Below are 26,421 nucleotides of genomic sequence, written 5' to 3'. Positions count from 1 at the left end.
TCCTTTTTTTTTTTTTTTTTAATACCTACACTGGATTAGTTGTAGGCTCCTTAACTATGGAACAGGTGAGAGTGAACCTTGTCAGGTACAGATTGTAGCTGAATCTTTTGTTTTGAATCCTCTAAGTCTATATGTCCTTTAAGCCTCTGAATCACAAAAGAAGCTTCTAAGGAAGCAACAGAATTTGTAATGCCGAACCTTCTGCAGGAGAATATTCTGGTAGATACTATCGGCAGAAAATGGAAACTGCTTGTTTGCTGAAAAGTTCAGGAAGATGAGCAGAAGAATAATGTTGCTGATGTTTCACTTGGAGGACACCAATGCTGTGCCTCAGACTTCAATTTGGTAAAAGGAAGAGGGTAAATGGTAAAGAGTAATTAAACTCCTTTCACACAATCCAAGTACTTTAAAGTCTAGACCTCTGTTGTTGCTGAACAATTGCTAATCATGCACAATAGCTACGCAGTTCATTTCATACTACTTATTTTTTCTAGGTGCAAATCCAATGGGGGTAAATGGAGGAGTAGGAGTTCAAACCCCCAGTCTGCTGCCTGACTCAATGTTACATTCAACCATGAATTCCCAAAAGTAAGTTGACTAACTCTTTGCAACCCAGTGATTTGATTCAGCTACAGCTGCTGATGATTGCTCATAACAGATGAGATGAACATGAAAAAGGTCTATGTTAAGATCTTGCGTGCATATACTTGAGAGGGTCAGAGCTGATTGTAGCTGCTAAGGACAGTTGGAAAAGAAGCCTCGTAGTTGCTATATCTTTGTTTTTATCCTTTCAAGTGATCTGTGTGTCCATTTTAACTTTTGCACTAAGTGCTTGCAGACTGATTTTGTTAAGCCACAGAGGCTACAGACATTATCTGGATTAGCAACTGGGCAGATCTGAAGCACCCACCGGTGCATTTACTAATGGAGATGGCATACCACAAGTCTACTGTCAGTTTGCAAAGGGGCTAAGGGGCAACTTATTCACTGAGGTGTAAAAATGATCCTTGTGCTTAATAGTCTCATGGCACTTTTTGGATAAACAGTGGGATAAATTCCACTGATTGTTGTCTCTCCCTCTGGATTTTGTAGCTTTTGTTCCCGTTTTCAAAATCCTTGGATAGCACAGCTTGTACTCTTTTACGGCCCTCTTTAATCCTGGGAGGGGTGCGTTGTTTTGGTGTCTGTGCTGCTGTTTCTGCACAGTTTGTCCATTGATTAGGGAATGGCTGAACTAGCACTTTGTACTAACATCATTCTAAAAGAAGCTCTGACTGTAAGATGACTAAGCTTGGGCTGGACTTCCATCCTCAAATTCTTACTCTATTTTTGAAGCTCCATGATGAGTGAAAGCGCCAATGTTGCTAGTCTGGGGGCTATGCCAACCGCTCAGCCATCCAATACAGGAATTCGAAAGCAGTGGCATGAAGATATTACTCAGGATCTCCGAAATCATCTTGTTCATAAACTGTGAGTAGCTAATAACAAACAAGGGGCTGGGATGCGGAGCTTGTAAGGGTCAGTGAGAAGGCAAGGCAAGAAGCGTGATGGAGATGTTCTTGCTTTTCTTCTCCTTCATGAAGATGGACGTGCTGCTTTGGGGTTATTGTCTTGGAAATGTTCCATTTCATACTCAGCCCATCAGCACACCTGGAGAATTGCTTGAGGACAGCAGCAGTGCCTCAATCCCTCAAAAATTTGCTTACTGCTTTGTGTTCCCATCAGTTGGGGTTGGTGCTGAGGTTGGTTGAGGTCCAGGTTTGGACACATCCTAATAGCTGGCATGCTTTTTCTTCAGAGTCCAAGCCATATTTCCTACACCTGACCCTGCAGCATTGAAGGATCGGCGTATGGAGAATCTGGTGGCATATGCTCGGAAAGTGGAAGGCGATATGTATGAATCAGCAAATAGCAGGGTGAGATGCTGTCCTCTGTCATCTGGTTGCATCTCTCTAATCCCACCTGGTAGTGGTTGGAGAGGAAGAGGGGTGGAAAGCAGAGTGTCCCAGGGCTGCTGGCTTGAGTCTAGGAACCAGCCAGCTTGCAGGTGTGCTGGGAATTGGGGTGGTGCCTGTTGTGCAGTGCTGTGCCTGAAACGTTCTGGATGAAAAGAAAAGTTTTGTCTCGTGCCCTGATGGTTGTCAGAAATTCTCTGAGCAATGCCTGTGTTTGCCCATCAACTTCCCTGGCAGCCCTGCAGAGGGGAAGCTTGCTCCCTTCTAAGCTGGAATGTGCATGTGGAAGGATGTCTTCCAAGCTTTGCTGAGTGTGACCTGTTGCCTTATTTTGTCTCCTTCCCTTTCCTGGATCGTATTCCTCTCCCAACAGGCGGAGTACTATCACTTGCTAGCTGAGAAGATCTATAAGATTCAGAAGGAGCTGGAGGAAAAGCGAAGAACCAGGCTGCAGAAGCAAAATATGATACCAAGTGCTCCGGGCATGCCACAGGCTCCCGTGAATCAAGGGCCTAACATGGGACAGCCTCAGCCAGGGATGTCTGCAAGTAAGAACAGATGGGTTAGTTATTGCTTGGTATGGGTCAAGTATATAGTGTTTTTCTGCTGTGCTGGTGAGCATTTTGGCAGTATTGTTTCACTGGTACCTGGTTTACCCAGAGTTAAACTGAACTTATTCAGTTCAATAAGTTATTCCTTATTCAGCTTAGGAATACTTGCAAAATCTTTGCCCTGCTTATTTGTTAATTAATGACCATAGATTATCTAAAATTATTTGGTCTTGTGGGCATATTGAAGTATCCTAACCCTTTATGCTAGGTTAGAGGCAATGGAGGACATTGTAGAACTTCAGTCTCATTAGTCTCACCTCTAGAATTGATTGGTAGTAACTGAAGTTATCTTTAACAAACATATTTTAGTAGTATTTAACTGTCTGGTGTTTAAAATGATTATTATAACTGCTGAGCAGGAGATCTGATAATTGAAGTGTTTCCCCAGTTTATATTATTAACGCCTTTGAAAGTTTAGATAGTGCTTGCCCTATGCCATGTTTGTTTGTCCTATTTGGTGTTCTGTTTTGGCTTGGGTTTTTGAACAGATAGCTCTTACAGTGTGCAGTAATAACCAGATTTCAGTATTTTTCCCCATGTAGCTGTCTTGTGTTTCACAGTAGTTCTGTTGCTTGACACTCCTAATGCTAAACAAATTATTATTATTATTATTATTATTATTATTATTATTATTATATTCCCTTATAACCATGCATTTGCATATTAGAGTAAAAATGACTTTGGAAAGGAGCTAATGATCAAAATTGTAATGCTACTGAAGATTTTTATCTGTTCACAGCATTAGGAAGTTATGAGACACAGTAGACTTTGCCAGGTAACAGGTGAAAACAAGTAACACTTATTCTTGCGCTTGATATTTCTCCTCCATTCGTTCATTCCTGCATGTTTCTAGATACTTCACAGTTAAGAACTGAGTTCTGAAGACATCTAATTGGAATAGATGTATAGCTGTCAATGACACTATAATAAATTGTCCTAAGAACATGGAGTCAAAATCAGAATTAGACAGTTGAGGAGGCAAGAATCTTGGATTATTTTTCTTATGCTGCACGATGATCCAGTAGTTCTAGTGTTATGCTACAAGAAGCTTAATGTGAGGGGTTTTTCTCCTTTTTGAATATGAATGTGTCTTGGTAATTCCAGTCTGGATCTTTTCATACTTGAATTTCGAACTGGATTTACCAAGATATCTTACCAAAAAAACAAGAAAGGCCTTGAAGATTGGTACTATGAATTTATTTGCTGTAACTTCCTCTAGATGATAGACTTTCAGGAGTAGGTGTGATATTTTGGTTGTTTATCCCATATGCTAGAATTACCAAGCTTCAGAGGTTTGATAAAGTACTTCAAACCATCCCATTTTTATAGTATTTTCAATCAGGAAGTGCAGTAACAGTGTAGAGTGGTTTGTAGAAATTCTTATGGTCTGGAATGTTCACAAGCTGCTGAGTTTGTCATTGTACCTCAATAATATATTTCATATTTGTCCATGTTTCTAAAATCTGGCTGTAAGTCAGAATGTTTTTAGTCAATTGGATATCAATTTGGTTTTGCTTCATACTTGAGGAACTCTGAAATATGTTTAGAATTACTGGACAATGTCCATACATATTTTTTTTACTTTTTTTTTACAGGAGGATTTTCATTTTCACTAGAATGTTTTCTCAATTAAAAACCTGGTGGTTTCTAAATGCCATAATCTCATTCTGATGTCTTTTTTTACAGATGGTCCTATAACTGACCCAACACTGATACGTGCTAATGTGCCAAACCAGATGATGAATCGCATGCAGGCACAGCCAGGTAAATGTTACAAGAAAATTTGTTACTGTGATGGTGAGAGAATCTTGGAATTAGGCAGCCTTTGTTTCACCTGCTATTTTCCCATTTGATCTGTGCAGCACGCTGTAGGTGGCCTGCTCTGCAGGGGGGTTGGACTTGATGATCTCTTGAGGTTCCTTCCAACCCCTACAATTCTGTGTTCTGTGTGACCAAGAAAATAGATCTGTACTTTATATGTGTGTGTATAGATACATTTGTGTGTGTTTCTGTGTACAATGTTGTTTCATTTTCTTGGAAAGGTGAGCTGCTTGTTAGCTACTTGCTTTGTTAAATGAGGAACTTTTTTTTTTTTTTTTTTAAGTTTCTGTGTGAACATGAGATGGTTGACCCAATAAGCTTAGGGTGAGGGCACGTCCAAAGCAGAAGGATGATGCTGAAAATTGCTGCTCTGAGGTAGAACCTCGGTTGCATTTTCAAGGAGTATTGCAGCCAATATAAAAAGCACTTCATTTAGAAGATTCACAGTCAGAATTTCCAAGAAACAAACTTCTAGTAATTAAGATAATGCAAACTATCACAAATTGTATGTGGGAACAAGTCTTTCAGGGGAAAAAAGCCAGTATGTAGCCTGGATGCTTAGTACTTTAAATTGTTCTATTAACTGACTGATAGATATTTCCATTATGTGCTTTCCATTGCATGCTTGAAAATTTTTTCATCTTAAAAAAAAAAAAAGAAACTAACAGCATTCTCCAAATGTTGAGTGGTGCCCAAAGGATAATTCGGGCCTCTGTTCATAAGTGGGGTTTTTTTTGCTGATTGTTTATTTTTGGCACAAATGCACAGGAATGAATCAGTTTGGCCACATGAATATGCAGCTGTCATCGATGGGACCCCGGCAAACCCCTCCTCTTCAGCACCCTGGACAGCTAAGCCAGGCCGGGGCCATGAACCAGGTCAGTGCGCTTCCCTTCATCCTGGCTATTCAGCTCATGGGTTTGCTGCTGTTGTGCTTTCCTTAAAATAAGTAAACAAAAACAAATAAGATTTTAAACATTATTCCTGTGTTCTGTAGGCACTTTGGCTCCTTATTTTGCAGTGCAGCAGAAGATGTGTCTGGTCTGTGGTCAGCCTTGGTGATTTAATAGAAAAGACATATAATTTCCCTCACTGAAAACTAAGTTTAAGTGGAGTTTTGGGCTGTTGCTCTCCTGAAACAAGGAACAAATTGAAGTCACAGACTGAAATCAGTATCCCTTTGCTTGGTTGGCAGATACCATAATTTCTATCTTTTGAAAGTTACAGTACACTTTTGATATTGTATCCTACAAATAAGTATTGAGCAGCCATTTTTGCGGTGAGATAAATGTTTTTGTAAAATACTACAAAAGTATATGAAATTAGTTCTTTCTTTTCCAACAGATGGGATTTCCTTCACGTATGCAACAACCAGGAGTTGGCCAACCTTCTGGTCAAAATCAATTTCTGCAGCAGAACCCATTCCCTGCTTCTTCCCCAGGAATGAATGCAGCAAGCATGCCTATGACACAAACTAGCAGTCAGACACCAGTTTCTCAAGTAAGTTTCTGATTTCTGTAAGTGGTGTTAGCAGACTCTGTCATTTTCTGTTTTCATTGTTCAAGTTCGTAATAATGGAGAATAGTTTGTTTTCTCGAGATGTTATTGGATCTATAATCAACTGAATTCATTTATTGAGACTCAGCATTTTCCTGGCTATAGTGCTGGTAGTGGCAAGAGTGAAATATTGGCTTGTTCTCAGGCTTAAGTTTAAGTGGCAGAGAATTATTTAAGTTTGTTTCTGTCAAGGAAAGAGCTTGCTGGTCAGTATATAGTAGTTAAGAGCAGCAAAGCAGTAGAGCCTGAGAAATTAAAAGAAGCTGGAAGAATAAGTCATAAAAAGGCATGTCCAACCACAACCATCAAATGTATTTTGCTGCCGTTTGGGGAATAGGAGGGTTGTCTCTACTAAAGCTTGGAACTTCCAGTCTAGCAGTTTCTTTTCTGTCCTTTCCCTCTCCCTTTTCAGTGAGAACCTTTCAGGCCAGGAAGAAGTAGGGAACGTCAGTTTGCTTCTCGTTGATGCTTCTTCCTAGTTTGCAGGCAAGATTACTGTGAAGTGACAGCTTTTTTTCTTAACCAGTACATCTTTTTGTAATCTATAGTGCAGTTACAGCTATATGTATTTCTGATGATAAATCTAGTTTCTAGTCTTGGGGGTGGGGCGTGGGCACGCTATATTTGAATCCATTCTTTCCACTGTGATGTATCACCCCATATTCAGGATGTATATATCTGCGTTTTTAGAAAGAAATTTTTGCAAACTGCAAGTGTAGGCGTGCTGTTCTTTGAATGTATCAATGAGTATTATTTACTCTGAAACTTCTATTTTAGAGCTGAGTACACTACAAAACAGTTGTATGTTCAAGTGATACAAAATAAAAAGCCCGTTTCTCCTTTTGAAGTAGATGTATATTTTTAAGTTTGTCACTTTCTGAGAAAGTATGCCAGTAACTGTGGGAAAGCAGCCATTTTAACTGTACTTAGACTCCTTTTCTATTTGGAGTCATTGCAGATGTGTACTTGTTTTCCCACAGGCACAAATGAACAGCTCTTCCTGTCCTGTGAATTCTCCTGCCATGGCTCCAGGTTCTCAAGGGAGTCATATTCACTGCCCACCTCTTCCACAGCCTCCCATGCACCGAAATTCTCCTTCACCAGTACCCAGTCGAACCCCAACGCCTCACCATACACCTCCAGGCTTGGGATCGCAGCAACAGCAGGCAGCAGCAGCTGCCACCACTGTCCCCACCCCTACTCCTCAGGCAATGCCACCCGGACCGCAGTCACAAACTATGCATCCCCCTCAGAGGCAGACTCCAACACCTCCACAGGCACAGCTGCCTCCACAAGTCCAGCCTCCAGTTCCTGTTACGCCCTCTGCAGAGCAGCAGCAGCAACCCTTGTCACAGCAGAGTACAACGGCATCGGTTCCCACACCAACAGCGCCGCTGCAGCCTCAGCACCCCACAACACCTGTAAGTAAATATTTTAATTGTAGAAATGGGCAAATTTAAGGTTTAGGATCTGGTCTTTCCACAGAGGAAGTAATTTTTTCATGCATGTTGAGAAATTCATAGTGAAGCGTACACACAAGGCCTTTAGTTATGTCTGCATATGCATAGTGATGGCATACAGTAGGGAAACAATATGAAATTATATAATAGGCCTTCCAGTGCATGTCTGTTGTGTTTTCTTCTATAACTGGACTTGTGTTAGCAGTATGCACTTCAGTTAAGCAAGTGGAAGTACTAAAGTGCGTTTAAACTTGATGGAAATAAGGTTATAGATAAAAGGTAGATCAGAGCAAAGACTAATAGGTTAATTAGAAGCCTGTTTGTAATGTTTATTTTGTTTTTTTTTACCCCTCAGCTGTCACAACCAGCTGTAAGCATTGATGGGCAGGTATCCAACCCCCCATCCACCAGCAGCACAGAAGTGAACTCTCAGCAGACTGCAGCAGAGCAGCAGCAGCCACCTTTGCAGGAAGTGAAAATGGAGATAAAAACAGATGAAGGGGAACCAGAACAAACAGAGCTGCAGATGGAGGAGAAATCTGAGGTGAGCTTGTTGGTTTGTTGTTGGGAAGAATATCTACTATTGTTGGCTCCTTGGTCTCTGTGCAAGCTAGTCCTTCTAGACTTCAGTGAGGGAGTTGGATGCTACCTGCTGCTGTGGTTTTGTCACCTCCCTTAAGTCTTTCTAAAGAAGGGTCTCTGTTTTGTGGTGAAATTATGTTAGAAACCAGTGACCACGAGAAGGACTGTGATAATGTGGTTGGAAGTGTGAAGATTTTTTAGTAAATGCTAATGTAAGAAGGTGCTCAAGACTCTCCTTTCAATGTTATTGGCACTCTTTCTTGTTAGAGTAGTGGCTGTGTATGTGACAGGCTGTTGCAGTGGGTTGTGACAATTTGTTGTGAGGATGGCTGGAAGTGTGACTTCTGGCAGCTGAAGTGCAGGAGAGTCAGAACTGCCTGAGCAGCAAGATCCATACCTCTTTGCTTACTGCAGCTCAGAACTGATTAGCAGCCCATCACTGCCACACTTGTGGTGTGTAGATATGTTCTGGTACATCAGATCAAGTTTTAGGCAAGATACGATTGCAATGTAGACTGCCTTAATCCTAGAAAAGAGCAGTGGGCAAGTGGTGTGTAGGTTTATAGGACAGAAACTTGGTAGGGTGACTCTACAGGCAGCTGTGACAGGGTCTAATCTACTTTCCAGGTTAAAGTAGAACCAGCAGTGGAAGAATGTAAACCAGACCCAATGGAACAAGAAGAGAAGAAAACAGAAGTGAAGACTGAAATGCCAGAGGGGGAGGAAAGACCTACAACTCCAGCTACTCAGTCTTCTCCAGCAGCAGGACAGTCTAAGAAAAAAAGTAAGTAGAAACACTGGCTGAATTTCATTTATCTCCCTTAGAGCTGTTGAGAGGAGCTTTCTTCATTGGTACTCAGTAGGCTTACATGAATTGTTTTTGTGACTCTTGGGCAACAAATATTTAATATACGTAATTGTCTTTTGTCAAGTTCTTTACAGCTCTAGTATTACGTTAAGTGTTAGAGAAACTGTCAGTACAATAGAGTTTGGAGTGACTGTGGCAGATTTTCTAGACAAGCTTATTCCTGTGACCTCAGGAAGGAATGTAAATTGGCTTTTAAATTTGATGGTGTCATTCTGTGATTAAATCCTTTTTAAATATTTTCACCATTTCCTTGTGTTCAGATGATTGTTTTAATATCCTCCTCAGAACGCAGTGTTACAAGGATAAACAAGCCCTGCCAAGTATCTTATGCTTGTTGCCTGTAGTCTTTTCACACACCACATCTTTCCAGCATGTTTCTTCCTCTTACAGCTGTTTCTATCTTTCTAATGTTGATTGTTTTTCAAAAGTTTTCAAGCCAGAAGAGTTGCGGCAGGCACTTATGCCAACACTGGAGGCACTTTACCGTCAGGACCCAGAGTCTCTTCCATTTCGACAGCCTGTGGATCCCCAGCTACTAGGAATTCCTGTGAGTGTCTTAGCAAGATACTTTCCTGACTTTAACTCAGAGCTATTCTCAGAACATCTACTTCAGACCAACTAAGTCTGTCTTGCTTCCTTTTCTGTATTGATGCATTTGAATAGCTTTGACTTAGACAGTGGAACATATGATGTTTGAGTCAAGAAAATGTGTTTTTTCAAAGGTTTGTTCAATTCTGTTTACCTTATGATGAATAAGCACACATACCACTCATTGAGGTGACTGCTAGCAGATCCCGATGTTTTGAGGGCCTTTTGTGGTTCTTTATTCATATGAAGATACTTCTATTGATGAGAAACACCTATGAAATGCAACGTATGTAAATATGTAGAAAACTGATTATCTAAAAACTTAAGCAGATCAAAACCACTTCAGAAATAAATAATACTCACTGATTAAGCTTACATTAGCAAAGAGGAGGCTACTGAACTCCTTGTTTGTGTTGAGTTTTGCACTTGCTTTAGAGCTGTGTTTGGCAGACATTACTATCCTTCAAGCGTTTGTGTTTTAAAACTTCTTGATTGACCACACCACTGCATTTTTTGTACACCTATACGTGTACATAGTCCTGTTTAAATGCTTTTTTTGTCTGAAATTTTCATTTATTGGCTTTTTGGTTTTTACTGCTTTTTTTAAATTGCAAAAATGCAAGGCCTTTTGTAGTAGAAGCAGGTATATATACATACCTGCTAAGCATATATATATAGCTGTTTCTCATGTTCTTAAACAAGCTCTCAACTGGTTGTTGTATTTGGAGGACTTTCTTAAGAGAAATGATCCTATAATTGATGAGGGAGATTGGAGAAAGACTTTTAGATGGAAGATGTATAGGAGGAAACATGGAATTTTTTATCATCTAGTACACGGATTTTGTTATTTGGCTGGTCTACTAAGAGCAGTTCTTCCTGCTAATGTTTTTATATGTGTCCTTGGATCACAGCAGCTGCAAAAGTACTGCTATTTTCTTCTTTCTGTACTATTTTGTTTTGCAGACTAAAATTAGTGTTTTACTTCATTAATAGTAGAGGACTGATAGAACTTGAGAAATACAGGAAAAATGGAAAGGAAGCATGGGAGAGATACAGAATTAGAGACTTCAGTGCACGTCACAGGGAGCTTGACAGTCAAGTCAGGGAGGAACCTGTTTTTCTTGATGTATTGCAGTAAGATGTATGTGCTGAGAATGCGTATGCTGTCATTTCACAACATAGTTCTATAGCAGTATTTTGATATGCTACCCTTTCAGGATTATTTTGACATTGTGAAGAATCCCATGGACCTTTCTACTATCAAGAGGAAGCTAGACACAGGACAATATCAAGAACCATGGCAATATGTAGATGACATCTGGCTCATGTTCAATAATGCCTGGCTCTACAACCGCAAAACATCCCGGGTATATAAGTACTGCTCAAAACTGGCCGAGGTGTTTGAGCAAGAAATTGATCCAGTTATGCAGAGCCTTGGTTACTGCTGTGGAAGAAAGGTAGGGAAATTTTTTTTTCTAGTTTGGTTCTTGCTCCCTGCTACTTAGGGGAAATACAGCAACTGCAGTCGTTAGCAGCTACATTGTGTAAAAAATGCTGAATGCTTACCAGGGTTTAGCAATCTTGAGTAATTCTACATTTCAGAATTTATGTATCTTCTAATACTATCTGTTGCTTAAATTATATATTCATATATAAGCCCTTGCAGGGGGAGAAATTCAGCATGTGAAGAATTGCATTGATGGTCAATGAAAAAGAATTTGCAGAAGCGTTCTCAATTTCAGTGTATATCGAGGCTGCATTGTATTTCCATGGTCTTGATATGCTTCCCATTTTTGGAGAAAAGCTAACTTGAGAATAACAGCCTGCTAAGCACTTTTTTGACTCTAGTACTTCCTAGTCTCACTGCGCTGTGAGATCTGTGCACAGAATAAGGTGGTAATGGTTGGTGTCTGGGTTATGTTTGCTTCCCACGGAGAGCAAGTAAAAATATATTAGTACTAAGATGACCCATTCCTTTTTGCAGTTGGAGTTCTCGCCACAGACTTTGTGTTGCTATGGCAAACAGCTATGCACAATCCCTCGAGATGCCACTTACTACAGTTACCAGAACAGGTAAGGAAAACTTGCTTGATGCAGTTTTGTGCATGACGCAATCCATCTGTGAAAGGCATGCATGTCTACACATATACACCCTCTTCATATGTCTTCATAACTTTTATGTTGTAAGAAAAAAATTGCTGAAAGTGCCCTTGAATAGCTTCCCTTGTGTGTAAACAACTTCTTTGCAAAAATTCACTGTAGTCTTTGCTCTTCCTTTTTTGCTTGCAGAAATGTTTAATGTTCTACTAAATTTTTACACTATTGTTAACCAAATCTTTAGTTGTCTAGAACTCATACATGGGTCTGTTAACTTGGTTGCTACCATCTAGCGGTATTTTTCATGAAAAAATAGAGCAAGTATGTTTTGCTCATATATGTTACACTTGGCAAGCTTTTGTTTTTCTTAAGATACTAACTGAAGAACGAACTTTTTTGTGGCACAAATCGTCATTGAAGATTTATATATTGATATATTGAATAATTTGGTTAATTCAAGTCGTCTTCGACTTCTGAGGGCATCTCTTTGCTGACTGGAAGAGTGAGGCAGGAAGAAGCAGAAAAATACATGTTTTAAAGCTCTCGTGTCACTGTGCCTATTGCCAGAATTTACCAGTTAGAGCTGAGGGCTGATTACCTCAAAATTATGTCACCTCCATGAGTTTACTTCCTGCTCTGTTCTTTTCACCTTCCAAAACAAACAAACGAAAAATAATCGGGAAGACTTGAATGCCAAGAAGATTTGACAATTGTAACTTTTTAAGCACCTGGCTAAGTAAAAGCAATCAAAGAGCTGTAACAGTTACATCTTAACCTTCTTAGGCATAATAAAGGTTTTAGTAGCAGTGAATAGAAGCTTCTAGGAGCAACGAAGTAGAAAATAAGTTTCCAGAATCTGTAGCTACAGAATTGCATAGTAATTGTAATTCTGGATTTAAGATACAATGCACTCTAGCATAGCACTTGATAGACCAGAAGACCAATATCGCAAAATCTGACATCTTTTAATGCTTTAAAACTTTAGAATGGAGTGTTTGCACTATAAGACATGCACATGTGATTTTCAAATTGTTATACATGCACGTGCATGTACCTCCATAGACTCAAGTGCACCATCCCAGAAGTACTCTTCTGTGCATCTCAGGTGAAGACTGGAAGAGAAGGTTTTGACCTCTTGATTTAGCTTAACAGCTGTTGTAATGTTGCTTTGTGGCTTTACAGTTAACTGTTGCAACTTTTTTTCCTTTTATTTTTAGATGCCTTGTGCATTCAATTAACATACTTCAGTAGGAGAGAGGCCACAGTTTCAAAACATTTGAGGGCTGGGGTAGAATCTTGAATCAACCAAATATTTTTTCAAATGTAAATTAAATCTTTTTCTGTGATGCTTATTGTACTGGTACCTGGACTGTTCAGGGCTGTGGAAGAATTGTATCAGTGCAGAGTACTTTGTATGCAGCTAACATTAGGTATTTTGTCAATGTGCAGTTTGACAGTTTGATAACAAGTGTCTGAAAGATTCTGAGGACTGATTTTATTAAAAACTTCTGATATTTAACCTCCCCTTCCCAGTGAGAGAAAATCATGCAGCCTTTCAGAATTTGTACACTTGAGATGGAAGACTACCCTTCTTCCATTGATGCCCTGATGATCCTGCCAACAGAACTGCTATGCTGATACACAAATCAGAGTGGCAGTTCTTTCTTCCTTCTGTTCTTTCCACTTTCTCATTTTAATTCTTTGCTATACATGGCATGGATTATTAAAATGAAGAGGGTTTGGGTATGCTAAAAAGAAAAACTCATTTAATTTGCTTTAATCGTTTGCTGCTAGAGAACCCATTTGAGAGATATTATGCTAATCTGTGCTTTGCCTTGACTTTCTGCTTTGTGTTGTCTTGTCCTGCTTTTTTGTTTTTTGTCCTGCCACCCCACGTTTCTTTGTTCATGTGCATATTTTTCTCCTTCATGCTTGTCATTGTCTGCATTTGGCTTTGATTGCACAAAAAACCCACACAAAACAAATAAAAACCAACCAAATCTAATGTGGGCCCTATAAATCTGCATCCTTGAATATCCTTGTCACCGTTGATGATCTGTTCCCTGCTCCTGTCTTGTCTTTGGCTTGCTGTGATCGGTGGCTCCATTGCTTGCTTGGGCTGTGTGGTGTGGATGGAGCAGTTCACCCAAATATGGCCTTCTTGCTGACAGGTATCATTTCTGTGAGAAGTGCTTCAACGAAATCCAAGGGGAGAGCGTTTCTCTGGGAGATGACCCTTCACAACCTCAAACGTGAGTCACTTATGTTTGCTTTGCTTTTGCATTCATGAGCTGTGACATGGTCTAAAGTGCCTTCTCAAAGGGAAGGAGTTTAGTCTTAGGTAACTCTCTCATTTCTTAGACCAGAGTAGAGAAGACTTCCAAAGATATTCTTTGGAAAAGCCTGGACTTGTCCTCTAAGTTTCTTCTTTAATGTTTGGACTCATTGAACTGTAGCAAAGAGAAATTATAGCTATACCGCTAGAGGGGAAAGAGGAGAATCACTGTTTTTCTGAATAAAACATGAAAGTACTTGATTGGAGAAAAATAACCGTGCCTACAGGCAGGTAGGTAGGTGACAGGTATAGTCTGAAAAAGTTGAACCATTTTGCTTATAGACTGGGTGTACTATTCAACGTGTATTCAGCTTCAGATTGCTTTTCATCTAAATCAGAAGTAGAAAATGCTTTTTTGCCATTCAAGTATTTCAGTGTTGGAGTGTCATCTGCTTAAGAGAAATGCTGTGCAGTTGTTGAGCAGGTAATGGTAAAAGGCTGTGGATGGCTTTAGTTGTCTTTTCTATGGCAATAGCAAATTGTTGGGACAGTCTTCCATTCCACTGTACCCTCTTTTTATACCTTCTCCAGAGATTTTGAAACAGACATTTGCAAGACTAAGGAAGCACTTGAGGGAAAGATGAGCACCAAGCAATTACTCTGAAGGTTTTGAGCTGTACAGTAATGCTCTTTTTGAGGAGAGGATATTGCAGGAGCCATGGTTTATAAGTTAATAAGCTTGAGGAATTCTGCAGGTGGCAGTATTCAGAATAAACACTGACATAAAAGGACAGAAAGGTTAATGCAAGTTGGATTGGATCTTTGTCATTACTTCCCAGGGAGGAACGTATTGATCATCTCATGCTATTATGCAGCACCATCTTTCAGAGATCCAAGTGTTCTTATATGGTTGTTCTGGACTACTTCAAAGCAGACAGATGTCAAATGATACCTGGGACCTCACTGTCAAAAAGATGGAGTTTCTAGACGAGCAAATGATATAGGGGATGTAAAGCTAAAGCATAGAGTGGTGGCTATGTTGGGGCTGTGGCATTTGGAAGCTGAAAATTCTCCTTTGAAATTAACGTATGAGGAAGGCAAGGCTATAGAAGTGTCTGAAATCAAGATAACTTTTTTCAGTAATGAAAGATAACTGACATTCTCTGTCTTCAGAATATCAGGGGTACATCAAATTGTTCTTTAACTGTAAAACACTGATACAACTGGTCCAAAAATTGAATCAGCAAGTTACCGTTTACTTTGGTAAACTGATCAAGAGAGATCACAAGCTGGTATCTCATAGAGAAGAATTTTTTTTATGGATAGAGTCAAGGATGATACATAATTTGTCCATCACTTCTTAAAATAAAGTACCTTTCCTTGCAGTGCTTAGTGAGAATTTGTATTTAAAAAAAAAATCTGCTTTTGTCCCGGTGTGTGGTATGACATGAATATGTCTTTTATTAAAACTGAGTTTTATTGCCTGTTTCTCCATAGCACGATAAACAAAGAACAGTTTTCAAAAAGGAAAAACGATACACTGGATCCTGAACTGTAAGTAATGCTGTCTCATTCTGAATGATCCTCATTTCATCACAATTCCTTTGTAAAAGACATGATACTCATTTGCTTACCAGCTTTGTTTTTCATCTTCTTCTAATTTTCATGTAACTGTTCGTTCGCCCATAGGGGCTGCTAACTAAGCAGCATATCTAGCATTCTGTCCTGAGAACCCAAATTGCAACAGCTGTCCTTACAAAAAATGTGAAATCATATATATGGCCTGAAATTAGAACATTTTGTTGTCTTATATGTAGATCCAACAAAAGGATGAATGCAGGTAGCTTTGAAACCCTGTTGCAGCAAGCACTTACGTCTCAGAACTGATTTGGGTCATTTAGCAATAGCTGCTTTTGGGGCTCTGCTGTAGTGTAAGGAAAAGATCTGTTAAATCTGGTCCTTCTGCACTGCTCTGGAAGCAGAACTGTAGGTATTTGATAAAGATGGTGGTGACTCAGCTGCTTTTCTTTGTCTTCCAGATTTTTTTTTTTAAAGCCACTTTATGCTTCTTCATTATACACCTATGCTGCAGTTCTGAAAAATGCTGTCTTCATTCTCAAATGAATGAGCAAAAAGGAAGCGTATTCTTCCCACACCATCTTTCTATGAGGGTATAAGGGTCAGCCAATTCTTCTATTTTTCAAGGGCTGTGGGAAGAAAAGAATAACTTGATTCATAACTTGTCTTTCCCTTTGTTATAGCGGAGATGCAGCCCAACACTAAAATACAAGCCTAAGTGCTCTGTGCCCAAACTATTCATTCTAAATCTGACTTACAAATAGATGTGTTCAAAAGGAGTCAGATTGTCCTGATATGTGAAACAACTTTAGCTGTTTAGAAAAACTACATTCACTAATTCACTAACTTTCATGAAGCAAACTATGTAACTTAGCTCAGAGCTGTCCCTAAATCTGCTCTAGAATTCTGAAAATATCTAGACATTGGTACTATTTCCCCCTTTCCCACTTTTCTGCAGTAGATCTGCAGAGTTCCTCAGGCTTCAGACGTAGTGGGGCAACAATAGGCAACTGTTTCTCCTGGTTCCTCGCTTCTCACACAGGGAATGAATTTTCTTCCTTATTAATAGCAACAAGCAGTTCACAGGTTTGATCCTTAGAAGGGTTTCTTCTTAAAAAATGAGCGAGGTGGATGGAGGTAAAGGAAGCAAATGGTAATAACGTATCCCTGCATAGACTTGAGCTGACAGTTATACAAAGTACAAAAGCAATTAATAGTACTACTAACCTTGATTCCTTTCTTTCTACAGATTTGTTGAATGTATAGAGTGTGGAAGAAAAATGCACCAGATCTGTGTTCTTCACAATGAGATGATCTGGCCTTCTGGGTGAGGAATTTCTCTTCCTTGACTGTAGGGTAGATTTAGTAGAGTTAGTGCATGTGTAAAAGTGTCTGATAAAACCCTATCCAACCAAAAAGTTGCACATTCACCTGAAAAACTTACAGAATATGCAAGATAACCTTGAATTCAGAAACTGTATTTTACTGTTACATGTGAAGTTGTTTTGAATGTTCCCATGTATAGAGGAGAATCTTTCAGCCTTGTTTACGTTTAAAGATACTTCTAGTTCCTGTAATAATTTCCTACCAATCTATTTTCTGTACAACTCAGAATGCTTTGTCATTTTCAAATTCTGCAACCACTAAAGAATTTAAGATGAATTCACTTTTTTTTGGCCTCAGTAATCAGCTTAAATCTGAAAAAACAATTTAGTCGTCTTTGAATCAGGCTTTTGCTTTACGTGATTTGGTACCTTCATCAGAGACAACAGTTTGAGACTTTTTGCTCTGGGAATACTTTAAGTCAATATTGTCAGATCTGCCAGAGAAGACCCTCGTTTCCTGAGCTGAAGTTTGCAGGTGGTGGTGGGGTAGCTGACAGCAACTGCTCCCCCTGATGTTTAGTGACTCTACTGCAACTAAGAAATGGGCTATTTCTGCTGGCACTATTCTCTGTGCAGTCTTTTATCTCAAATGTCAGTTAAGGTCTTTTCCAGACCTAATCTGGTGAAAGATTTTGCTTCCAGTCATAAGATGCTAAGGGATTTATGGTCTGATTTGGGGTGTTCTTCACATTCTCATATTTCTGCTTCAGCTTTGTCTGCGATGGCTGTCTGAAGAAAACAGGGCGAACCAGGAAAGAGAACAAATTCTCTGCTAAAAGTGAGTTTCTGATAATTGCACCACAATACTTCCATTTAAGAATGGGGAAGAGATGTCTTTTGTGCTTGTTTTGCATTTATTTCAGTCTTTTGAGTTTGGTGTATACACTTGGTCAGCTCTGACCAAGAGTTCTTGATGAGAATATTTGCATTCCCAGGTGCTGCCTTTGTACAGGATTTGTGTACTGTGTTAGGGTCCTGCTAGTGTAAGGTGCATGGTCTTTTTACTACATGATTAATAGCATTGAGAATTAGTTGTGTGACTACTGTCTAACTTAATTCTATGATTACATGTTTATTACTCTGTTGCTGCTCTTGAAAGCTTTGAAGACTGCATCAGTTGAGCACAAAACTTGATATTTCCTCATGATCAAGGTAGCTGGTATGAAGGTAGATAGGAGGAAATCTGTGCAGTTACTATCAGCCTGTCCTACAGACAAAATCTTTCAAAAACTTCTTTGTTTAGTTATTTACTTTTTTTTTAAATATTTGCTATACTCATTCCTTCCATCCCCCCCAGGGAAAAAAAGGAAAAAAAAAAAAGGCCAGAAAATCAGTATGTTTTAATAGAGATTCAGCCATAAATATAACTAGTGTTACACAGTTACTTTTAAAGGAGCTGCTTTGGAAAAAAGGAGAAGGTCTTTCCAACTCTGTAAATTGCCTTGAAATGTGGGGGTAGACTGATAGGTGTACAAATCTGTCAAACACCCTGTTCTCTTGATTGTTCTCAAAATAGAAAGTGAAGAACTCAAAGGTTTCAAGTCTGTGTCTTTTTTCAAAATCAAAACTTACTCATTTCACTGAGGACATTGGAATTATGCAAGGATTATTTTATGGATGTTACCTGTTAAGTTCTGTTTCTAGCAATCTGCATGAGTTGCACACTTAGCATAGCATAGTGATGGTTTTGCTGAAAGGTGTTGAACTGTAAAATGTAAGAGCTTGATTAACAGGCACGTAACCCTAACAGAAGTAGTGAATAGCAGTAAGACAAGCCCTGTTACACCATAAGTCTTAAAGTCACTCTTAACTTTAGGTTTTGTCAGTTACCTGTATGCTTGTTCTTTTGTCCAAATTTTGGTTGAGTCATAGAATTGCTCAGATTAGAAAAGACCTTAAAGACCATCAAGTCGAACTGCAAAAAAAGAGAAGAAAAAAAGAAACTTCTGAACAAACTACGTTACTTGCAGTCAGCCATGTTTGGTAGTTATTTGTCAAAATAGATTCTTTTGGTAACTGGAGAGACTAAGCTGGCTAGTGTGGCAGAATTTACTTCTATGTCTGCTCTTAGAGCTGTGTCTGAGAGCTATGTTTTGTCATCTAGCTTAAGTAATTAAAAGCTTCTTTTCAGGAGGAGCCTTAGTTGCAACTGACTTGTAAGATAGATAGGAACTGGGTTGAGATGCAGAATCTTTCTTCGTTTGAATGATGTCTAAACTACAAGCATACCTGTAGGTGAAAGACAGCTCATCTCTATCTAAGAGTAGTGTTCAACGATAGTGATTTAATTTATAGTAACATAGTGCATGCATTGATTTGCTTGTCATATAACACCTGAATAGAGAAATCACACAATCACACTTGAACAGTTCCATTTTGTTTGTAAGTATAATTGATTTTATTTTTTCTGCAGGGTTACCAGCTACAAGACTTGGTACCTTCTTAGAGAACAGAGTCAATGATTTCCTAAAGAGACAGAATCACCCAGAGGCAGGAGAGGTTACAGTTAGGGTGGTACATGCGTCTGACAAAACTGTTGAAGTAAAGCCAGGAATGAAAGCAAGGTATGTTCTGTCCATTTCCAGTTTTGGTTCCTTTTCAGGAGGAGGTGAGGGGGAAGGTGGGGAAGCTACTTGATGCTATCGTTTAGAAACTGATAAGGACGATTGAGTTTCAAAACTCACTGCTGATCAGTTGTTGATGAACAGGTGTTACAGGAACTTCCATTATTTGTCGTGTGCTCTTTTTTTGTAACAAAAAGCAGATACATTTATATTTCAGTAATCTGTAAGCATTTAAGTGTAAAAATCACACAAAAATTACACTTGGAGTAGCCCTCATTGTTGCTTACACATTCTGATATATATTTTCTAATAGGTGAATGTATTTGACGCTCTATTTTTACTTTCCACTTTGCAGATTTGTAGACAGTGGAGAGATGGCTGAGTCTTTCCCCTATCGAACAAAAGCACTTTTTGCCTTTGAGGAGATTGATGGTGTAGACTTGTGCTTCTTTGGGATGCACGTGCAGGAGTATGGCTCAGACTGTCCCCCACCCAATCAAAGGTGAGTAGCTGTCTGATAACTGATAATTTTATTTTGGTAGTGTTTCAGTTCTGTGAAACTTGCTCTAAAAGCTTTGATGTTACTGTTATTTCCATTAGTCTCTAAAAACAAAACAGTTTGGAACTATATTCCAGGAACTATTTCAGAATCACTTTTTACTGGAGATGCTGGCTGGCAGACTTTGGGATCACTTGTCAGTATTCTAAGAGAAGGGATTGGATGATTCTAGACAGAGGAGGCTAGTATATTAACAGCTGGTTTCTAGAAGTAAATTAGGATTAGACATTTTGAAGACTGTACTGGATCTTTCAAATATGTTAAACATGAAAAAAAAAATAGAACTAATTTAAAATCTGTTTCTGATCATGCCCTCTTTTTTTTTTCTAGGCGAGTGTATATATCTTACCTTGACAGTGTTCATTTCTTCCGCCCTAAATGCTTGAGGACTGCTGTCTATCATGAAATCCTAATTGGATATCTAGAATATGTCAAGAAATTAGGGTAAGTATTTTTTTAAAATGTTTCTTTCTGTACAAATTTGTGTTCCATAGCTCTCACTGCAAGTTACTACCACCTATTATGCAGAATATGGTGCCAAATATCATACCACGTGACAGAGTAAACTGGTAATAACTGTATACAGCTGAGAAAGAGAAAAGACAAAAAGGAGATTAACAGGCCTTTCAGAAGAGGCTTCATTCACATACTTCAGGTATATAAAGAGATTAGAGACTGATATTAAACTTCCTTACATCTAAGCAGAAAAACTAACCTTTCTGTCTGGGTTACGAAATTCTGGTGGCCTTGTTGATTGTGTACAGTACTTGAGAAATGCCACTGCTTCAATTGGGTCATTCCTTTGGGCTGGCAAGTTCTTACCCATGCTTGTTTGTGTGGAGAGAGGTAAGTTTCTTCTGTCTGCACTGATTAACTCTTACAGTTGTGCAAGGCTGCTAAGAAATCTCTTGCAGAAAAAGCAGTTCAAATTGTGAAAAACTGAGAAGTTAGAGGAGGAGGAGGAAATTATACACAGGACAGTGCAAAAGAACAGAAAATACATGAGACAGCACAAAAGAGAATACAGAACAGGTGAAATAAGAACGGTGGAAATGATCATGACTACTCAAGTAGAAAAGGCAGTAAAATAAGCATCAATCTATTGTCAAAGGTATCTGGTATCATTTGGCAGAATTATTCATGAAGAAATTTTGGGAGATGAGTTGCATGAGAAAAATTGGGAGAGTCAGAATGGAGGCAGGTGGTACTGTACTGTTTTCAGTACTGCAGAGATATGATGAGTGTGTGAACTTTGAAGGCATACTTTAGACTTCTTTAAACTGCTTTTTATTGTATATTTCTGACCTTGGAATCTGTAAAACTGCTGCATGGAGCTCAAGCTTCAGTTTTATTTAATGCTGTTCTCTGTGGAATGGGTAACATCAGGTTCTAATTTTGGGAAAACAATATTGGTCATGCAATATCATCTCTCCCTTCTCAAGCAGAAGGAATGACAACTGGCTGCAGTTTCTGGGGTTTGGGTAGGATTCTGCAGAGCTGTTTCTTAGCACACCAAGGATGGTTATTTTTCTCTAACTTGAGATCTGATCGTTCCTCCTATGGGAGTTAGTTGTTTGTTTGTTTTTTTTTTAACTAATAGAAAAGAACTGTGAATGAAGAAGTGATCTTCATCGTATTTTATTTTCTGCAGCTGCTACTATCTGGATGTTATTTGTCTTCATAGTTCTTGTGTTTGTACGTCCAACAGCTTAAGTCAACAGTGACTATCTTTTTCATTCTCTGATATAATGGTGAAACCTTTTAAAACAGGTCTTCAAAGTTAAAAAGGAACTACAGTAGAAAAATGAATTGTTCAAGTAAATGCATTTTTAAAATGTTCCTAAGTAATGAATGATTATGCTGTCTCCATCTTCTCATTAGTTATCAGGTGGCACTTGCAGGTCTACTTCAGGCTTAGATTTTTACCTTGACTGGAAAGCGTGCGCACTTCTTGATTTATTCTGCATATAGGGCTGAATTTCTAAAAGTCAGTGAAAAGATGGAAGCATTATCTATGTGAATTAAGCTGGAATGAACACTAGAATTAAATCTTTGAGAGCTATTATTATCCATCTGTTAATGTCAGCCAACTTTGTGGTGGCTCCATCTCGTGGCAGAGAGGAAAGCAAGTTCTATTAATAACTATCAGAGCCAACATATACTGTTTTTTATCTAATGATGCTAGGTATACTACTGGACATATCTGGGCATGCCCACCAAGTGAAGGAGATGACTACATTTTCCACTGCCATCCTCCTGACCAAAAGATACCCAAACCCAAACGACTGCAAGAGTGGTACAAAAAGATGCTGGACAAATCTGTGTCAGAGCGCATTGTTCACGACTACAAGGTTTGTTGGATGACTGTCTGTGTTAGGGGCTAGTTTTGACCAACCTCGTCTTGGTTTCTTCCTTGCCTACGCATTGTCTGATTCTGGGACTGTGCTATATTAGTTTAAGGGACTTGATCACTAAAATCCTGGAGTTAAAAAACAATCCTATTCAAAGCATATAGCTTCTGAAATGAATGCTAGCAAGAGATTTTAAGTGATGAAGTAGAACAAACTAAATTCTCGAAGAATGCTGTTTAAGAGAGCAAACCTCACTTTTGTTAATAGAAAGAACTTATGGGATCTCTAGTATTCCTGTGTTAAATATAGTTGTGGGGTAAGTTTGCACATTGAAGTCTATCAGTGGTTACGTGAGTGGGAATATTTGAAATGTGTCTGAGGAATTTTCTGTAAATGATGCAGTGTTTAATCTGTATATAGACCATACTCTTACAAATTCAAATTTATTGGTGCCTTTTTTAATTATTTATCGAAAAGCTTACCTTTACTCGCTTCAATTGTTATAGTGGTAACCAGGTGTGTTAATTATTCAGGATATATTTAAGCAAGCGACAGAAGACCGTCTGACAAGTGCGAAAGAGTTACCTTACTTTGAAGGGGACTTCTGGCCAAATGTTCTGGAGGAGAGTATTAAGGAACTCGAGCAAGAGGAGGAAGAGCGAAAGAGAGAAGAGAACACTAGTAATGAAAGCACAGATGTAAGAATGCTTCTGTTATTTCATGACGTAATTCAAAAGTTGTGATTTCCTGTTACTAATTGAAGCAGAAGAAGGGCCTAGGCTCTTCATTTAGCTGGGTTTTTCATATTTTGCTCTAATTAAAACTCAAAATTATGTTTTATTAGTTAAAGCTGCTGAAATACCCTCTACATTTGTAGTAGTAGTAGCTGTTCACATGGCTGTAAACCTAACTAGTTACCAAAGTTTTTTAAAATGAAACAGTTGTTAGTTGAATATTTTGTTACTGAAATTCAACTGTTATCAATGTTTGTGCTGCAACTTTGGCCTGGCTAGGAAACCTTTTCCTTAAGCTTTTGCTTTTGAACAGTGGCTCTTTTCTTAGTAGCCTAAATGTTATAATAATGATTTTAGCAGAGCACCAGAAAAACACAGCTCTGATTTAGTAATTTACTCAGCATAGCATTTTTGGTTTTGTTTTGTTTTTTTTTCAGTAGGAAGTTTTCAGGCATCAAAGATCTGAAGCTCAAAATCAAATTGAATTCTTGTAGGGCTACTCAAACTACAGCAATTTCTTGCTGGTGTCTTGTTTGTGCCATTTTCTTTTTGGAGGGCATACAACAAATGTGCTTTCACATTCCACAAAGAAAAAAAAGAGTTATGCCTCTTCACAAGCAAATTCAAAAATGAACAAATGCAGAATTTATTTCCTTGATCTTCTGAGCTTTCATGGAATAGGTGGTGAATCCAGGGTGAAATTAGTAGTTTTGCCCACACAGTAGTACTTGCTGGTTAGCTCTGAACACTGACATAGATACAGATATTAGAATTTTGTTTTGGTTTAGAATTGTTCTCTAGAAGATTTCTGCATCAAAAAAAGTTTATTACAACTAGAATTTGTAATTCCCCTTTGCTGTCCTTGCAACATCTCCTGAAAGGCTTTTGAATAAACTTAAGTTTATGTGCCATCTGGGAGCTAGGCAACTTGATACCAAATTTGCATTAACTAGCATTAACTAAGTTAATTGAAGTTTTTTCTTTGTTTTGTTTAACTGCTGCACCTTCCTATCATATCCTCATACTAGAAATTATGTTACTAAGGCTTTTTGGACTGGGAAGAAAAGCTTTATGTTAAAATCAGTTTGATACAGTCTATTCTAAAAAAACAACTGTTGGACAGAGGGCTGTAACAAACAAAATCTAGGTGGAGTAAGTCTGTCTTACTTCTGGTTAGTGCAGTATCAGTTGTGCTTTTCAGTTATTTTTAGTTTTGAATTGCATTAAGAGCCATTTGCTGAACACATTGGTAATTATCCAGGAGATTCTACAGTGTTCAACTATCAAAGGCAGATGGGTTTCACTAAATATCATTTATATTTCCTATAATTATAATTCCTAAACATTTATGCTTTTAGTGTTCCTGGAACCATACATTGCTGATCTTGTTATCTTCTAGAGTAATTCCAATTTAATTAATTTAATCTTTCAGGGGACCCCAGTAAGTGTCTTTGAAGTAAATTCCTGTGAAATATGTTTAGTCCTGCTATTAGAGATGTGAAAGTAATAAAATGCTGGTGTGGTGTGATATAGGTACCTGACATAAAATGCCTTTAAAATTGTTAGGTGAGCAAAGGAGACAGCAAAAATGCCAAAAAGAAGAACAATAAGAAGACAAGTAAGAACAAGAGCAGTTTGAGTCGTGGCAATAAGAAGAAGCCTGGCATGCCGAATGTGTCCAATGACCTTTCCCAAAAGCTGTATGCCACTATGGAGAAACACAAAGAGGTGAGAATTGATAGGATGAGAAATACTATACTGAAGTATACAGATGTTCAAAACCTTGGTCCTTCCGACAGAACTGTGTGCTGTAAATCATACAGGTTTACTGGGGAGTTGGGTGGTACACTATACTTAGGTACCAGTAAGCGATCATATTCTTTGCTGTGAAGAAGGTAAACCAACTTGCAGCACACTCAGAAGTTCGAAGTTTCCCAGTTCTTAAAAACACACTGCTGAAGCAGCACATCATTCAGGTGTTAGATGGGCCTGGAAATGTACACCGGAGTTTGAACAAAAAGTCTTGGTAAGTGCTGGCATTAATTATTTTTACTTCAATTCTCAGGTTTTCTTTGTCATCCGTCTCATTGCTGGCCCTGCAGCCAACTCCCTTCCCCCCATCGTTGAGCCTGACCCGCTCATTCCATGTGACCTGATGGATGGGCGCGATGCTTTCCTTACCCTTGCTAGAGACAAGCACCTGGAGTTCTCCTCTCTGCGAAGAGCTCAGTGGTCAACCATGTGCATGCTGGTGGAGCTGCATACGCAGAGCCAAGACCGCTTTGTTTACACCTGCAACGAGTGCAAGCATCATGTGGAGACCAGATGGCACTGCACTGTGTGTGAGGTACGCTTGGTAAAGTTTTCCCTACAGGTGTCCCTATATTTCTGTACCCAGAGTGCTTTTCAACTAATTTCTCAATGTTAACTTACAAAAAAGATCTGTACAGCTCACCTTCTGGCAGTTGAGGAGAGAAGGATGTTTTTTCTTATCAGACAATATTACTAGTTGGCTATTCAGTGAAATTTGTCTTCTACTTTCAAGCTGTGGAGAACTGAAGTAGCAGAATTGCATTTCCTGTAATTCGTTTAAGGTGCTGCTGCTTAACCAGCTGGAAAAAGTAATGATTGCTTGGGCTGTAATTAGTTGATTGCTCTGAAGAGCAATGTGTTCATTCTTCTTCCAAACTGTGGTGCTGCAGTATTTCTGCAAACAGGGCTCTCCATCAGTTTTCTGATACAGAGGTTTTGCTATGCCTTAAAACAGATTTCTATACTTGGGTGAGTGTTCTGTTGTCACTCTATAGTAGCAAACAGCATACTTGTCCCCAGAACTGTTTGCAATACCAGTGTTTGAAGACCGAGCCTAGTGTGCCTGTTCCCAGAATCTGGAAGAATCTTGAATTTGTCTTGTAACTTAATTTTTTAGCTTGCTAGAAGTAAATGATTGCCTTGGATTTGTTTCTGAAAAGTTCTGATTAAGTTTTTATATTCTCGTTTTGAAGTAGGTATTGGAAAACAAATTCTACATTTTTTACGGATTAATTGAATCCCTTGGATAACTTGGATCTTCTTAAATAAATTGAGCCCAAATTCTTGCTGTTGCTTTCACAGACTGTAAATGCTATTCTGTTCTTCTATCAGCAGTCTTTTGGGTTCAACTCACCTGACTTCCAAATTAACTCCTAATTCAATAATCAGATCCCTTCCCAACAAATTATACTCTGCTTCAGGCACTAACAAAAAGGATCCGAAGCCATGCCTACAGGGTGCTTCTATCTCTACTCTTTTGATTATTGATGTTTTAAATGGTTCACCCTTGGCTCCGACTACTTGAAGTTTTTTCTGAGGAAACTGAGCATCCCCAGGGCAGCTTTTTGGACAGTCGATCTTTCTTGCCCCAGAGTCCACAAGGAACTCCATTTCCTGGCGCTGA

At 38.8% G+C, this 26,421-nt stretch overlaps 1 protein-coding gene across 1 annotated transcript in view; it reads left to right on the top strand.

Annotated features, from left to right (window-relative positions):
- Window positions 1-26,421, top strand: part of EP300 (E1A binding protein p300) — a 56,923-nt gene that overhangs the window by 27,078 nt on the left and 3,424 nt on the right. Inside the window, exons 7-31 of the mRNA XM_010712154.3 lie at window positions 495-588; window positions 1,336-1,470; window positions 1,799-1,916; window positions 2,329-2,503; window positions 4,253-4,330; window positions 5,156-5,265; window positions 5,732-5,887; window positions 6,925-7,365; window positions 7,760-7,948; window positions 8,614-8,770; window positions 9,283-9,401; window positions 10,660-10,899; window positions 11,427-11,515; window positions 13,711-13,791; window positions 15,312-15,368; window positions 16,642-16,719; window positions 17,488-17,555; window positions 19,191-19,341; window positions 19,697-19,843; window positions 20,231-20,344; window positions 22,086-22,251; window positions 22,785-22,949; window positions 24,552-24,713; window positions 25,051-25,332; window positions 25,753-25,766. Of these exons, the coding sequence (XP_010710456.1) occupies window positions 495-588; window positions 1,336-1,470; window positions 1,799-1,916; window positions 2,329-2,503; window positions 4,253-4,330; window positions 5,156-5,265; window positions 5,732-5,887; window positions 6,925-7,365; window positions 7,760-7,948; window positions 8,614-8,770; window positions 9,283-9,401; window positions 10,660-10,899; window positions 11,427-11,515; window positions 13,711-13,791; window positions 15,312-15,368; window positions 16,642-16,719; window positions 17,488-17,555; window positions 19,191-19,341; window positions 19,697-19,843; window positions 20,231-20,344; window positions 22,086-22,251; window positions 22,785-22,949; window positions 24,552-24,713; window positions 25,051-25,332; window positions 25,753-25,766 (3,586 nt within the window). The remainder of the gene's footprint in view (window positions 1-494; window positions 589-1,335; window positions 1,471-1,798; window positions 1,917-2,328; window positions 2,504-4,252; window positions 4,331-5,155; window positions 5,266-5,731; window positions 5,888-6,924; window positions 7,366-7,759; window positions 7,949-8,613; window positions 8,771-9,282; window positions 9,402-10,659; window positions 10,900-11,426; window positions 11,516-13,710; window positions 13,792-15,311; window positions 15,369-16,641; window positions 16,720-17,487; window positions 17,556-19,190; window positions 19,342-19,696; window positions 19,844-20,230; window positions 20,345-22,085; window positions 22,252-22,784; window positions 22,950-24,551; window positions 24,714-25,050; window positions 25,333-25,752; window positions 25,767-26,421) is intronic.

This window comes from Meleagris gallopavo, chromosome 1, assembly GCF_000146605.3.
Source record: "Meleagris gallopavo isolate NT-WF06-2002-E0010 breed Aviagen turkey brand Nicholas breeding stock chromosome 1, Turkey_5.1, whole genome shotgun sequence".
NCBI lineage: Eukaryota > Metazoa > Chordata > Aves > Galliformes > Phasianidae > Meleagris > Meleagris gallopavo.
This window is presented reverse-complemented; position numbering and strand designations above follow the sequence as displayed.